Here is a 17,312-nt window from a genome sequence, read left to right as displayed (position 1 = left end):
CTCGACCACCATTGTCTGTATTGTCTTTTTCTTTCCAATTTTTTTCTTTTTCAAATCTGCTTTCTTCTTTTCCAAGTTATTATTGTTGTAGATCTTTTTTTCCTTCATTTCTGCTGCATTATTCAATTATTCTGTGATCTCAAGTTTTTTGAGACAATCTGTTCTAACACGTAGTAGTAGTAATTGATGGTAATAATAAAATAGAGCACGAAATACGATCAAGCTATTAAATTAAAGTTAAATGAAAAATATTTTCACGGCCGTATGTTGTTTCATTAAGTAATAATAAAATCATAAATAGCTTTTACAAAGGGAGATTAAAAACATTGTCAAGTAAATCGAATGGTTAACTACAACTTCCATCCCTAATTAAATGTCATATTTCTTAGATATTTTACATAAAAAATGTGACAGTTAATTAGAGACGAAGTATAAACCAATGCAACAAGTGGAAATCTATAGAAAAATCGATAGAGTACCGATCAATTCAAGGCCAACATCTCTTTGGGTGGATATGGATCGATCGACAGCAATATAATCATTAAATCAACACAACTACATATAGTCTTAAATGAGTTAATTAATATCGAAGCTGATAAACATATAGTAAGATTTAAACAACTTCTCCATACTAAAGAATTTAGTTAAGTTGGTATGTCCAATGTAATAAGAGCTAATCATACATATAATATAATGTTAACACAATTTTTCTTTTATTTTAAATTACATAATATATACAATTTATATAGGAGATAGAATATGATTAATTCCAATCCTATTGAAGTTTTAAATGTTCATGATATATCTTTCGACTGACGGAAAAATAAATCAACTTAGTAAACGCAAAAGATAAATGAAAGTAAAAATAAAAAAAATCAACTTAGACACCACCAAGGAAGACAAACCCATGTAGATTGTGGAGATTCATATATATATTCATTCATAAAATAATTTATCATTTGTCATTTGAAAGAGAGACATAAACATTCATGAATCCACTCATACTATATATAATGGTAGGAAATGCCCATATCCTAATCCACTCCCATAGCACATTTTCCAAGTGTTCCCTACTCCCAAGTGATCGTCGACCTAGCTAAAATCCTATGTGACATGATTTATCTTTACTAGCAGCCAACGACTTTAATTGGATTTGATTCGTATTTAATGTAAAAGTCCCACTATCTTTAATGCGAACACTATATCTTTGTTTATGTAAAAACAGTGCAGTGCATGTTGTGTCACAATTCACAACCTATATTTCCTTTGTATACCAATCAGTTTTTATTGCCTGATAGAGCTTTTGACCACTTTTCTTTTCCACACATATCTTTTATTATAATTATTTTTTTCATTATGGTGTTATAAGTTGTAGTAATAAAACTTTAAAACCACAGATTATGCTGTCATTATAATCAATTGTAATTTGTAATAGTACATCTTATTTCAAAAATCGAATCCGTATGATATTACTTTTACACAGAAGGAGTAAAAGTGTAGACATTGTCTCTGTTCTTTTACACCCATAAAAATAGAAATATTTTAAAATAGAATGAAACCTAATTTTAAGTTAAATAGTTGACAGTGAGTAAAAAGAAAAAATAATCTGAATATTCTCGGGCACTATTAGGGTTTAGAAAATTTCTTTTAAAACTATGCTTCAATTGCCTTATTTACGTTTAATTTAAATGGAAAAACTGATAATTTAATAGGGACAATGATTTTATTTCTCCCTAACATACATATATCTAACTTTTTTATTACTACTTCTTTCCATAATTACTTATCGTTTTTTTTTTTATATAAAATTGCATAAGAAAATGAGGGAGTATGTAAAAATTATGACATCAATTTGACTCTCGAACAGTAAAAACGTTGTATTTTAAAACATATACGGAGTATTTCTGAATTGAATATTGCAACTTAACCATTAGTAGATGTAGCAGTATCGTGTTTTGACTCTGTTTATTCTTATTGGGCTCGATCTATGTGACAAGCCCACACATTATTATGTTACTCCCAGAAGCACTTGGTATTTAAGCTTGCGTGTTTGATTATCAAATGCGAAAATAGTTAGCAAATTTTTATATACTGTACATCTATTACGAAATGGAGGTGGTATAAAACTTGCTATACAAATTGTTTCTTCCATTAGCGTAATATCAATTCCAGCCATATTTTTAGTTTCTCTACTGTTATACCACAATAGAATCAGTGGTTTCTTTTCCTTGAAACAAAGATTTGATCAAAGTTTAAGAGCTGCCTTACATTAATGGTAATTTCGGATAAAACACGAAATATAGAAAGCGTAAAATCCGGAACAAATAAGATAAAAAAACTAATAATTTTATTAATTTTTTAGAAATTCAAATGAGTTAGAGTTATAATTTCTTGACAATACTCTGATTAACAATGACGAAACTAATTTATGACAATGAGTCAGTGACAATGATCACAATCAAAACAATAAGCAAATAATAATTATGACAGACAAAATTTATCATCGACTATCGTGATAAGTGACGAGAGGTAAGTTGACTGCAGCTTGACTTGCTTGTTCTATCGAAAGAATTTTGGTTGCCTTAAAATTTATGTATACTTTCATTGTTTTGAATGTGTGACTCCATCGAATGAGAGGATGGAGACCCTTATTCATAAGGTTTGAGATAAACGTTCTCAATGTAAAAGTGCAATTCCTCCGAGCCAACCATTACATATGAGCCATAAAAATTAACATATAGTTTCGGTCTTTGCTTGAGTATTTATTTTTTAACTTTCGGTCTATATTGTTTGGAGTGTTAAAAGAGATATATATGAGTTTTATAAGTATAAGGAACTTGGGGTTGAAGTAGACGTAGTTTAATACATCTAATAATCATCATAAAAAGAAATATAATGCGTCAAGTAGTTTAATTTGTATAGTAGAAATGTGAAAATAGTTAGTATAAAAAATTGAGTGTCAGAAAATGTTTTATATTTTAAGTTGAATGTTGAAAAATGCTTCTAAAACTACTTTCTATTTACTTACTTTTCAATAAATATGATTTTTTTTTTCTAATTAAATTTGACTAGATAAATCGGGGCGATCCTCGGATACTAAACTAGTATATATATGCGTATATATATGTATAGATAGATATATTTACCACTCCCTAAATATTAATATTGTAATATACTAAATTTCAAAAGGAAAAATTGTAATATACTAATATATTTTTCTATTCTTCTAGATTATAGGATCTTATTTGTCATATTCAAAAAATAGCATAAGCTTCGTGGAGCTAAAATGTAACCAACTTGCTATACTATATGATAGTAGTTGGGTATGGACTTGAGCTTCTCTCTCAACTATATAAGAAGTTTAACACTCTTCTCGAGTTTGAGTTTCTCAGCACACCCCCTCCTTTTCTTCTTCTTATTTCTTACAAAAAAAAAAGAAGTTTTTAAAAAAATTATGGACCATCACTATAGTGTAATCCATCCAAATTATACGACATTGTATTGGATGGATAATGGTAGTTGATATGTTTTTTTGATGATTCATGTTAACATTTGAAAAGAAAAATTTAAAAACCAAAGAGAAGATCGATTTAGACAAACAAAGGAAACGATCTTGAATGCGGCGCCACAAGCTCAACTAATGAGGAAGACGTACGAAAAAGAAGCTAAGAAATAAAATCCATTCTATTTCTTATCTCAGATTTTATATATCTTTTGTTGTTTTCAAAGGATCACGACTTAGCGAAAATATCATGTCAATTAACTGACGATCTTTTATAGATAATTATTTGATGCTCCTCAATTAAAATATCTTATACATAACTTAATTTCTAACCTAAACCCTACTTGAACATTCATATGACGAAAGAATAAGTCATGACTTCTTTTCATAGATGAGGAAAATATAAATGAAGTACTTTATTATATACATTTCTATAAGATAGGAATAAAATTTATAACATATAAATAAATATTTATACATTTGTATCACCGTCAACAAATGATACATCTTAATATAATAATTATATTATATAAAATATTTAACATGTATAAATATTTTAACATGTATAATATGTTTTTCATGAATATAGTATAATACTTGTTTGAGTTGCTAAAACAAAATGCTTACATTACTTAACTTAGAATGATGTGAAGAGATGATGTTTCCAGATAGTGCTTCACGTGGGCTTTCAAATATGCAAGTCGTTGCCGTCGGGCCTATTATCTTTTGACATTAAATCACAATGCCATTGACATAAGTCAAAACAATCCACCATAGCTGGCCTTTTAACACGTTTCTTTATTAGATTTTATTTAATATTATCTTCGTCTCAAAATAGATACAAATTATTATATAAAATTTTACATCTATTTTGAGACGAACGAATAATATCGTAATTTTAATAATATTGTAATTATCTTTTTTGACAGTAATGTTATTATTATTATTATTAAGAATCTGATGTCAGTCAGGAATTTTGTAACAAATATCTTTCGATCATACAAAAAAGCTGGCGGTCAAGTTGAATTGCATTAGAATCCACTGATTTCAAATCCGTGTTCACGCGCGTAATGTCGGTCCATATATCATTTGGCCTTATTCATTAAGAAAAAACCTTAACTACACTATAAGAAGAAGTAAACTCTTGGTATGTTTGGATGGGCCAAATTTCTTATTCATTAAGCAAAGGGATGAACGAGGATACTTAAATTTTTTGAGCAATTTCACATCTAAACTTTATATCATTACAATTTAATCCTCAGTTTCAGGTACTCATAGTTTAGTCTATTTTGCAGTCTACCACCTTAATTTTCAACGTTCCATATAAAATATCAACTGCGACGGGACCCACCATGTTGAATTCCCGTTAAAACATGTACTCAGATGACCTTGAAATTTTGAATCTCAAGTAGCAAAATCATATGATTAAAGAGTACAAGAGAAAAATTGAAAACTTTATCAAAGCTTAAGGACTCAAGAAAGTTTTCAACTCCACGTCACTAGTCAGAATCAAGATCATCTTCCTCCTTGACTAGCACCCAGACAACAACTTTTCCCTTTATTTATCTTTTTTTAATCTGAAAGAATCCAAGTAACCACCACCTTATATTGAAATGTATATAAATGTTGAACTCTGCCAGCATCAAGTCTTCCTGTTATGTATTAAAGTCAAAACCAAACACAAGAACAACAATGGCTAACTCTCAGAGAGAGCAAAACCGAAATGTCAGAGAAAATTTCGAGACGTTTTTCTACGATTGGCTAATCCGGCAACAGAATTTCCTCGATCAGCTCCTCGTCGCCATGGAACCGGAAAATGTACACAAAATCGACACTTTAATCGACCAGGTATTATCTCACTACCGAGAATATTTCTTCGAGAAAACGAAAGCCGCAAACAAAAACGTCTATCTATTCTTCTCCCCTCCGTGGTTATCTTCTTTCGAGAAATCGTTATGTTGGATTGGTGGGTTCAGGCCGTCGGTCGTGTTCAATTTAATTTCTGGTTCGATTAAGGATTTAAGTACAGAGCAGGAACAGAGGATCGAGCAATTGAAAGCAGAGACGAAAATGGAGGAGAGGAAGCTGACGGAAACAATGGCGGAGATTCAAGAGAGCGTTGCCGGACCACCATTGTTAACGCTGGCGAGGAAATTCAGAGCTCTGGTCGATGGGGAAGTGACCGATTTCAATGATGAAATGGATCGCCTCAAGGATGTGAAGTTGGGTGCTTTAAACAAAGCCGATGAGCTTAGAGGGAATGTTGCCTTCGAGATTGTGAAGATTTTGAGTCCCTCGCAAATGGTCAACCTCCTTGCAGCGGCGGCTCAGTTTCAGTTAAAGGTTAGGAGTTGGGGAAAAGAGAAAGACTCTGCTTCTAAAGTAGTATGAAGAGATTAATCGGTCATGATTAAAAAACAAATCAAAAATCGGACTCATCAGACAAACCGTAAGCGGTTTACGTTAAACCGCTTACAATTTTTACAGTTTTTTATCTAATAAATTGGATGAGTCCGATTTTGGGTAAGTTAAAAAATCATTGCAGATTAATAGATTACTAGAACTAGTTTTTGCTACACTTGGATTGTAGCACAAGTAATTTAAAAAAGGCAGCATATTAGAATAAAAGAAAAAGGAATGTTAGATTATACTATCTCTGTGAGTCTACAGAAAAATTGCTGACTCTCTCTGCATTTTTTATGATTCAGAGAATAGATGCTTCTTCTCACATTTCACCAGCCAAATTGTCATTTCGAATGCAACGGCTACATATATGTGGTCCCTTTTTTTTTTGTTACAAGGAAGAATAATTAATATACGCAGAGGTCCTTATATTTTAACATTCGGTGCCCAATTGCCTAAAGTATTTGTTTCATGGTTCCAATTGCCTATAGTAGATGACGAAAGTTTTCAAGGATTAATTAAAAAATAAAGCCATGTCACCACTTTGTAATAAAAAAATATGGTAAAAATTCAACTATGATCCAAGGCAAGCCAGTTAAATGCAAAGATTGGTCCACTTGACTTAAACTCTAGTGAGTCCATATTACCCATCTTGCTTCAAAGTCAACTTGGTTCGAGACCAACTTTCTGGTCCGATTCATTTCTAGTGCAAAGCGATTTTTCCCCATATTACCCTCGACCCGGACCCTCAACTTTAATATAGTTTTTTTTTTCTAATATATTTTTGTAAAGTTGAGTATAAATCATGTTTGATGAGAATAACGGAAAGATTCAATATTGACATCACATGGACTTACATATCAATGAAAATTGATATTCCTATCATAAAAAAAAATAATTGTCATTCTTTCTAATCCATCTCTCGACACATGTTTTTTACATTATTAACATAAATAATAAAATAAAAAAGAAAATTTAACATATTTTAATTTAATTTAAACATGAAAATCATATTCCTTTATATATAAATATATGAAGTTTTTGATTTTTTTTTAAATAGTTGACATTTTATAATGTCAAATTAATTTTGTACATATTTATTTTTTTATCTCTCTTTCTACTCACACACTAAAAAATAAAATAAAATAAAAGAGTATAAAAAATATAATAGTAAAATTTGAACAAAATTTGTCTTGAAAATTACATTCGTGATATGCACAAAACATCACAGAATGTCTACTATTTGAATACAAAAAATATATATTTTATGGCAAAATAAAAAAGTGCGTAAATTATGAAAATAGTAACAAATGAAAGGGAACCATTATAATCCAGAGCATAGTTGAGGAACTTTATGCATAACAAAAACGTTTTGAGTAAGATTTATGCAGAAGCAAAGAGAAGCAAACGACTTTATTTTAATAGCATCCCTTTTGAAATTAACAGCTCAAAAGTTAATCATTCACTCACTCAAATATCTTCTTTTTTCAATTCAATTTGATTACAACGTCAAAATGCCTGACCCCATTAGACACTGACAACGTCCACTGATGATAGAAAAAGAAAGAAAAGCGTAATACCTACATTTTACTATCCATTTACCAAAACACCCTTTTCTCATTCGCATGAAGCGAAGATTATTTTCGTCATTACGTAGCAAAAAGCACGCCATCATCATTCCGTAACAATATTGGACTTGTGCGCGCTATTTTTTATTATGGCAGTTATTTCCACGTATATACTCCGTCGGTCACTTTTAAATATCAAAAATCAATAAAAATAAAGTATTAAGATCGGCTAAAATAGCTCAAACATGACCGGAGGTAGTGATAAATTAAGTACTATCTCAAAACAGCTCAAAGTCCTACTGATTTCACTCTTCTAGTCAATCAACTCCCGTAATTAAGTCGCTCTCCGACCACCGTACTTCCATTACCGGCATCCAAAAAGCTCGAATTCACCATACAGTCAAAGACAGAGAGGGTAACAGTTTTACATGGCGATCCCTGAAGCTGATCGGAGCCGAAATAAGGCTCGACCTTCGGGGTCGTCGTCGTCATCTCGGCCGCCTGCTCGTCAACAGCCACCGCAAAAAAGGATTCCTCTGCGGCAGCTCCTCCGTGTAGCTTCCGTCGCATGCGGAATCCAATTCGGATGGGCTCTTCAGCTCTCCACTGCTCACTCCATATGTGCAAGAGCTCGGAATCCCTCACGCTTGGCAAGTATTATATGGCTTTGTGGTCCCCTCTCTGGTCTTTTGGTTCAGCCCCTCGTCGGCCATATGAGCGACAGATGCAAAAGCCGGTTTGGCCGTCGGAGACCGTTCATCGTCGCCGGAGCTGTCATGATTTCCGTTGCGGTGCTTTTGATCGGCCACTCCGCTGATATTGGGTGGTGGCTTGGCGACAACGAAAGCTCCAGGCCTCGTGCAATTGGGGTTTTCGTGTTTGGGTTTTGGATACTGGATGTTGCCAATAACATGACTCAGGGTCCTTGTAGAGCTCTACTTGCTGATCTCACTGGTTAGTCACTCAAAGTTAGTTCCAAATTTCCCATTTTTTATTTTATACAATAGCTTTTATTAATTGGCTACTTAATTGAGTTTTCTAATACATTCACATTTTATTTTCTGCTTTATCGATATCGCGTTCTGTTTTATGGAATCTAGAACTTTAGTAGCATTAGAGAATACAGATACTGTGTTGAGGTTGTTTCTATTATTGGTTCTGCTAATGTACTGGTAAAGTGGGGTTGGAGATGGACCCAGATTATTATGAGTGATGCATTATTTGTCTTTGTTCCACATTTAACTCTCGGATGCATATTGTGCTAATAGTTCAACCGAAATGGGCTTTACGCATATCAGCTTTGTTATATCTAATAGTTAAGTTTTGGGTTCTAGAAAAATATTGGGATATGAATACATTGATGATAAGCTCTTTATATTTGACAATTTGGTGGAGCATACATATTCCTTCCTCTGGCCTATTGTTCCTTTGGTTTATTCTTGTTGCCATGGTTGTTTTATGAAGCTCAAAGAATAACTGAAATAGTTTCTGTAAAATGGGTGTATGTCACTCGTGGCGTATGATTTTGTGTTTGTGCTTGGAGCTTAGTATACTGACTTTGTTACTGGATCAGTTAAAACGTTAGAGTCTCACGTTAAAGTTGAGTGGCTACAATCTGCATGAATAATTACACATGACTCTATTAGGATGAAGACGACAACAACAACAACAACCAGCCTCAATTCCACCGAGTGGAGTCGGCTATATAAATCCTCACGTTTAAGTCCAAGGGCAATGTGTAGATCACATGCCATATCATAAAACAAATAATAGTATCATGTATAAAATACGATAATACAAATGCATATAATAAATCATGCTATATAATGTAAAGATATAGTGCTTATTCGTATACATAGTTTTTTTATCCCTAATAGAGAAATGATATATCGTATAACTAGCTTTTCTAACCCTATGACACTATCTATAGGAAGTCATCTACGTGGATACTACAGCGCCACTCTCCTCTCTCGACTACTAAGTTATCTGAAATATCTAAAATTTCTAAATCCTTTCTAACTACCCTCTCCCACGTGAGTCTATTAGGATGAAGACGAGAAAGTTTAAATTAAGGTGCTTTTGTCATTTAAATTTTTAACTTATGGATGTAATGATATAGAATTGTGAAGGAAAAGGTGTTTGCGGAAGAAAAGAAAGGTGGATTTAGCTTAAATTCTTGGATGGAGGTCCACTTAACCGCGTCCTTAGGTTTTTACACGCAAAGAAAGAAAACTGGATAAATGTGATTCATATAACCAACCCTGATGAGTTTTGGATTTGGCTGTCATTGCTGTATTGTATCTTTTAAGTTAACATTAAGTGATGGCATTAGTCGATTTCTTGTTTATATTTAAAATTTAACCGGAGCCTATGGGATGTTTTAGAACAAGAACGAAGATATGCATCTGTTTGGTACTTTTATAATTTAGTGGTCATTAACAAAATAGTTGAAGTCTCTGCGCCATCAAGGCATGTTTTTTGTTTTGTTTATTTATTTATTATTATCGTTATAGATTAAATGTTTAGTATTTTAAATGTTCACGTAAATGCTTGTTCTATGATTTATCCTTGGACTGACAAGCATTTATCTTCTGGTTTGGTTAGGGAAGGATCATAGGAGGACTCGAGTGGCGAATGCTTATTTCTCACTGTTCATGGCTGTTGGCAATGTACTTGGGTATGCTGCTGGAGCATACAGTGGTTGGTTTAAGGTTTTCTCATTTACATTGACTGCTGGATGCAACCATGATTGTGCCAATCTTAAATCTGCCTTCTTCATTGATGTTGCATTTATCGCTATAACGACGTACTTGAGCATCACGGCAGCGCACGAGATACCTCTAGATTCGCGTGACACGGCTGTACATTCTCTTGAAGAAGGATCTGGAAACCCTACTGAAGAAGCTTTCCTATGGGAACTATTTGGTACTTTCAAATATTTTTCAGGGCAAATATGGACAATCTTGTTAGTCATTGCTTTGACTTGGATAGGATGGTTTCCGTTTCTCCTCTTTGATACTGATTGGATGGGGAGAGAGATCTATGGAGGTGAGCCTAATGAAGGTCAGAGTTACAATGATGGAGTCAGAATGGGTTCTTTGGGTCTCATGCTGCAGTCAGTTGTTCTAGGAATAACTTCTGTGCTCATGGAGAAGCTTTGCAGAAAGTGGGGTGCAGCTTTTATCTGGGGACTTTCCAACATCCTCATGGCACTTTGCTTTCTTGCCATGCTTATCGTCACCTATGTTGCAAACCATGCTGGCTACTTAGGCCACGATCTACCGCCAAATATATTTGTGATTGTTGCTTTGTTGATCTTCACATTTCTCGGCGTTCCATTGGCGGTGAGTTTCTAATTTTACTCGATATAAGAGGCTTTGAGGTTTTCTATCTGAAATTTAGTGAGTCAAACTATGGTGAAATGAATGGATATAAATTAGTGATGACTAAACTTGGTTTCGAGGAGATCTGATACTTTATCACACTTGGTTGGCACCTAAATTTAAACAGGTTGGATGTCTTTTGGAAAATTAGCCATTAGAATTTAGAATAGCTAGCTTTATGGTTAGGTCCCAGGTTTTGAATATCCCAGAAATGATGTCACAAATTGGTTGCACTAACATCCTTTCTTAAGCGATTCCTTTATGAATCCAGCAAAGAACTGAACTTATGTACTAACTAATCCTTTTGGCTTCATCAACTGCAGATTACTTACAGTGTTCCTTATGCCCTAATCTCCTCACGTATTGAGTCTTTGGGACTCGGCCAAGGTGGGTCAGTTCTTGAGTTCAGTTTTAGAATGGTTTTTAATAGATTCACTGTCCTGATTGTTTTGTTTTGTTTCGTTCTTATAGGACTGTCGATGGGGGTTCTTAATCTGGCAATTGTTATACCACAGGTAATTCTGCCTCTAACGTTTAGCATTCTTTCTCTGCTCTGTTTTCAATGCTCATCTTGAAAGAATAATAAATATAGAAGACCAAACTGTTCGGGCTTCAGTCAATATATGCTCAATCCCTCTTCTTAGAGTTCCATACTATATAACTAATACTATTGATATGTTAGAATTTCTGCTGAGTTCCACTTAATTTTCTTGTGTTGCAAGACATTTCCTGCGTAGGATGACATATAATTTGGTTTTCGTAAACACAGGTCGTAGTCTCCATAGGAAGTGGGCCATGGGATCAGCTATTCGGCGGGGAAACTCGCCGGCGTTTGCTGTCGGAGGTATTTCAGCCTTAGCCAGTGGACTTATAGCCATCTTAGCTATTCCTCGATCCAGTGCTCAGAAGCCAAGGCTGGTCATGTGAGTGAGTAGGTATTATTTGCTGTACCTTATTTTTTTGTACAATAACGTATTTATATCAATATCGAGTGCAACAGTTTGCTGAATTTGTACAGTTATTTTTACTTTTATCAATTAATAAATTTATTTCTTCCTGAGTTTTGTAGTTCTGACTGACCTTCCAAAGCTTTTGTCATGTTGCTTTGTTCATGTTGTGATTATTATTACATTATGGGATGTGATGGAATTGAAAGTGCTAGCATTTACAGAGTATTTATATCTATAATCTTATAAATAAACGCATGTTATACAGCCTATATTTAGATTTTTTATTAAATCATGTTGAAATTCTGGGTTCGATTGATCGTACACGTAGATGAAGAATGATGAACGAAGAAGAAGAGTTTTGGGAAATTTGTTTATTATGGGGAAGGTTGACTACATACATAGCTAATGCTGGGAAGAATGTCTCGTGGTCGACTATCAAGGAGCTGATTCTCTCTTATCGATAGAAGAATAATTAATTTTTATCATATGATTCTCCATCATGTACCTCTATGTCCCAGAAAAAAAATACTTGCATTGCCGATTTCGTACACGACAAGGATGAAAGATATCATCAAAAAAAAAAAGACAAGGATGAAAGATCGACTTCCCTAGCTAATGTTAAGTAGGACAAAAAGCCAAAATTCAAAAGCATGTGAAATTAACATCGTAACAAAATTGCACACCGATCATGCTAAATATTGGATATGAAATAGTTTGGGCAAATGGGTAATTCATATATATTCAGTTCATCTATTACTTTATCTGGCAAATCTCAAACCTCTTATAGATCGCTATAAATAGTCTCTTATTTTTTAACTTCAAAAAAAAATAAAAAAAATAGTCTCTTATTTTAACCTAAAAAACTTAACCCTAAACTTAATTAACCTCTTATAGATCACTCATAAATATCGTTCACTTCCAAGTTCTCGGCTTCCGTTTGTTTTTACTCTTCTAGTAGGTCTTACAATAGTACAAGATCCTTCGACCAACAAATACTTAAATTGATGTGGTTTGACTTGAATGTTAACAAAAATTTTCATTATGTCAATAAAAACATCATCAACATTTTATTAATTCAATAAAATGGAACGTAACTTAATCCAACTTCAAATATTTACATCACATTTATAACAACTCAACGATGAACGATCGGACATAAGGATCGAAATTTTTAAATAATTAGATGGACTATATAAACAATCAAATGCTTAATAGAGATATCATATGTATTTAACGTATATAAGTTGGCCCAAACCCAAATTATAACAACTTCGTAATAGTTGCAAGCTCAAAATTGATTATGAATTCATTTGGGTTTGGACTATATTATGAATTTATGGCATATTTCTAATTAAATTATATATTATTTATATAAAATGTTGGAGTATTTGATGAAGAAATTTATACTATAATTGCTTCATCATCTACTCCAACGTAGGTAAAAAAAAAAAAAAAAAAGAAAGGAGGAGTTGGAGCTTATATTCTATTTGCTAATTATAAGGTGCAGTATTTATTTATATTTAACTTTATCAAATTAATGCAAAAATGTACTTCATTTTTCATCTTATCTTATATTAACACAACATAAACGCCTGGAAATTGGGTATTTTTCTTATCAATCCCGATTGGTCATCTAATTAATGGAGAAATTGAGGTGTTTTGATGGTTGAATAACTGTCATCGGGTGTTTATAAATGGTCTTTGATGAATGGGCATGACCTGAAAATACATTTTGAAAAGGATTTAACCATGATTGGAAAGCATGCACATGGATTAACCCCAATTTGAACATGTTATTGAACCTTTGTTAAGGAGAAATTGAGGTGTTGTTGTTTGATTTATGGGTACACCATTATGCGAAAAATAATGTTAATGGACTAACTTGTAAAGTTAATTATGGTGGATTAGTCTTTAACTATATATGGAACCGATTATGAAGTTAGATTTAGTTCTGAAATCCATTCCTGAATCTTTGATATGAATAGTAACTGGATAAAGTTTCATGTATGTTTGTAGGTCGGGCTTGACCATTTGACTTCGTATTGACCTTTGCATTTGACTTTGTTATGAAAGTGGCTTGCTATGTGAATAGTTTATCTTGTCAAATGGCAGTCCTTAGTTAGATATTGGAGACAATTTGATTCTGCTGTTTTTTGACATTCTGCTATTAAAAATGTAGGATTTATTTTGATTCTGGAGCTCGGAGCGTGCTAGGTAAGAGACATTACCATCCCCTTCCTCAGTTAATTCATAATTACATGCTATAATCAGTGAAATCATGGACAAAACATATGTTTTATAATCTTTTGCTTCACTGCTTTTTGAATTTCTTCCATAAAATCTGTTAATTACTATGTCCTGCAAGATATCTTGTAAGCATCTTTAAAGTTAAGCGTGCCTATTTGGAACTGCACTTTAGTTTTTATGGTCCTTTTGAAACTTCTTTCTCACTTTTCACTTCAAAACAGCTTGAATACATTGGGACTTCCGCCGGTCTTCAAGTCTTGAAATATGGTACTCTTCTGTCGTTTAGGTTTACTTTCTGTCATGGTTGCAATAATATTTTTTTCCTCACTCACTTTACTCCTTTATATTTGTGATAAAATCCGAATATTGTTTTAGAAATTCACTTCCAATTTTTTCTGCCTAAAGGTGTCCCCAGGAACAAGTTCTTCGAACTCCCATATGGTCAATTACTTTGTTGAGATGGGGTTTTCTGAGGAGATGGTTTGCAAGGCAATTCAGGCGACTGGTATATAGCTATTACATAAGAATCATTATTGCCTTGAAACTTCTTCGATAACCTTATGCTTTACAACTTTTTCAGGGAAGTCAAATGAAGAATCTATACTGGAAACTCTACAGACTCTTGAAAGTCTGCCTCTAGAAGAAAAAGCATGGCATCTCAAAAACTTTCATCCTGAATATCAAGTGCACATCAACGAAGAAGAACCTGATGATGGCTTTGAAGATGATTTCTCTACAGACTTAGAATATGGTTTTTTTGATAGCTGCTATGAAAATGAGGTAATTTACCATAGAAATGTGCTTGCTTTCAAGCTGCAATGTGAATATGGTACTTTAATGGATTGCCATACTGATTATACTGCCGAATGTATTTCATCGAAAATTTAGCATTACACCAGTTACGAAGTGATTATTTTGAATTTTACTTATCCATTTTGTTTTTCTGTGTTTAGGAAGTCTCACCACCGTTGTTTGACGAGGAAAAGAAAGTTCCTGTCTCAGATGAGGAGAAGAAAGTGTGCTTAAAGAGTATGGGGTACTCAGAAGAAGTTGCAATAATGGCAATGGAGAGATGTGGTATGCATTTAAGGTTTCAATCGATTATGTTGTAGATTTTTTTTCCTATTCTATGACATCCTTAACATCCTGTCAAAAAAATTATAGGATCAGATGTCACAATGGATCAACTGATAGATTCTATATCTGCGGCTGAAATGGCTCGGACAGATGATGTTCCATTTGTGAAAGAAGAAAAGGTTAAAGTCTCTTTTCTTATCTAAGGAGTTTGAAAGAACGGAAATATCAATTCTCTTGCATAGACAGTGAAGGTTGTTTAGCTGATCTATCGAACTGATTAACTGATGATATTGCATACACTTTTGTGTTTTACAGCCAATGCCTGTATTATTACCTGACAAGAAGAGGAAAATGCCGATGTTTGAAGAAGATGTCAGAATTTCCTTCCCAAAGCCGATGATTGGGTATGGGGTCCCCTTTCAAAAGTGTGTTTCTTCTCAAAGGATGCTTCCAAAACTAGCGGCAGGTCCACCATATTTCTATTTCGAGAATGTGGCCCTCGCTCCAAAAGGATGTTGGGAAACCATCTCTCGTATGATGTGAAGCCGGAGTTCGTAGACTCCAAATTTTTTTGTGCTGCAAATAGAAAAAGGGGATATGTACACAATCTACCCATAGAAAATAGGTTCCCTCTTCTCCCACCTCAACCACTGAATATACAAGAAGCACTGCCGTTAAGTAAACAATGGTGGCCAAAATGGGATAAAAGAACAAAACTGAATTGTCTTCAAACAGTTCACGGTAGTGCGAAGCTCACTGAGAAGATCCGAAAAGCTCTTGAAAATTGTGAGGGAGATCCTTCCCTGGATGTTCAGAAGCAAATTATGGAAGAGTGTAGAAGGTGGAATTTAATATGGGTTGGAAAGAATAAGGTAGCACCACTTGAACCGGATGAGATGGAAAAAATTCTTGGGTTTCCAAAAAACCATACAAGAGGAGGAGGACTTTCTATGTCTGAACGGTATAAGGCCCTTGGAAACTCATTCCAGGTAGGAAAGCTATCTTAGAATTTTCTATTTTGTTTTTAGTCAAGTTGAAATTCTATTGATGTTTATAACTTCGAACTGGGTGTCACCCCCAATACCCCATAAAACATACTGCTTTTAGTAACAGTCTGTTTACACTCGTAATTGTCATCTATGTATCCAATCCTTATAAGTATTCCATGTTTCGTACAACAAAAGTACACTTAGGCAGAAAAGAACCATCTCCTAATCCTTGCCAATTATAAATAAAAAATTAAGTAGCTTTTCTGGCAAACCAACTTATTTCTTTCATCCATACTTCATGTCTTCTTTTTTGCTGCATTAATTCTAATTTTCTTAAAGTTGATCGAAATTGTAGTTCAATGTTATTTATCATGTCATTCTTTGATTCAGGTGCATACCGTTGCATATCATTTCTCTGTGTTAAAGAATATGTATCCTGATGGAATAAACGTCCTCTCTCTTTTCTCTGGGATTGGTGGAGCTGAAGTTGCTCTTCATCAATTGGGCATACGATTGAAGAATGTGATTACGGTGGAAATATCAGAAAGTCATAAGGTCCTTCAGGGTTGGTGGGATCAAACAAATCATAGTGGGAACTTGATCCACATTGCAGATGTGAAAAAGCTCGATGCCGACTACTTGAAGAGGCTGATGAACTCAATTGGTGGATTCGATTTGGTAGTTGGCGGAAGTCCATGTAATAATCTTACCGGCGGTAACAGGGTTCACAGAGATGGTCTTGAGGGTAAGGAATCTTCCCTTTTCTTTGAATTCTTCCGAATTCTCCACGAAGTGAGGTCTCAGAAAGGTGCTTATTCAGTATAGCTGGCAGATCAGGTTTTACAAGATTCTAACCATGGAGAATTTCATATCCAACAATTCTAAGAAATCATCATGTGTTAGAGAGAATTTAATATTCTACAGTTCTAAGGATATCACTATGTGCATGAATTACTACTGTTATACATTTGAGTTTCACTTTTTAAATAGTACTGGGTATTCTGTGAATCTTGCTATAAGGCAACTCCATTAATTTGTGATATTGAGTAAATCCCCCAAAAACAGAGTTACTCCTTAGCTCACGAGCTAAGTCTAAATGTTAACTATATATGATTTTCTTGTGCACGAGAGAGTTGAAATAGACATTTCAACATTGTATTATGGAGACAATTTTCTTAGTTCAGCTTTAGATT

General features: G+C 33.7%; 3 protein-coding genes across 3 annotated transcripts; all 3 read left to right on the top strand.

Annotated features, from left to right (window-relative positions):
* The first annotated feature begins 5,194 nt into the window (after nucleotides 1-5,194).
* On the top strand, nucleotides 5,195-5,893 carry LOC139882283 (protein ZW2-like). The gene has a single exon (XM_071866642.1). The coding sequence runs from the start codon at nucleotides 5,195-5,197 to the stop codon at nucleotides 5,891-5,893; it is 699 nt and encodes a 232-aa protein (XP_071722743.1).
* A 2,008-nt stretch (nucleotides 5,894-7,901) lies between these two features.
* LOC139882287 (sucrose transport protein SUC4-like) lies at nucleotides 7,902-11,783 on the top strand. Its single transcript, XM_071866644.1, is given in 8 exon segments — nucleotides 7,902-8,078; nucleotides 8,080-8,122; nucleotides 8,125-8,427; nucleotides 10,078-10,817; nucleotides 11,180-11,243; nucleotides 11,328-11,371; nucleotides 11,626-11,668; nucleotides 11,671-11,783. Coding segments are annotated over 8 exon segments (1,527 nt in total).
* Nucleotides 11,784-14,491: 2,708 nt separating this feature from the next.
* LOC139882282 (DNA (cytosine-5)-methyltransferase DRM2-like) lies at nucleotides 14,492-16,944 on the top strand. Its single transcript, XM_071866640.1, is given in 7 exon segments — nucleotides 14,492-14,558; nucleotides 14,634-14,833; nucleotides 15,007-15,130; nucleotides 15,218-15,309; nucleotides 15,446-15,662; nucleotides 15,665-16,119; nucleotides 16,510-16,944. Coding segments are annotated over 7 exon segments (1,590 nt in total).
* Nucleotides 16,945-17,312: the final 368 nt, after the last annotated feature.

The sequence above is a fragment of the Rutidosis leptorrhynchoides genome, unplaced genomic scaffold, assembly GCF_046630445.1.
Source record: "Rutidosis leptorrhynchoides isolate AG116_Rl617_1_P2 unplaced genomic scaffold, CSIRO_AGI_Rlap_v1 contig253, whole genome shotgun sequence".
NCBI classification, from domain to species: Eukaryota; Viridiplantae; Streptophyta; class Magnoliopsida; order Asterales; family Asteraceae; genus Rutidosis; species Rutidosis leptorrhynchoides.
Note: the sequence above shows the minus strand (reverse complement) of the source record. Positions and strands in the feature narration are given on the sequence as shown.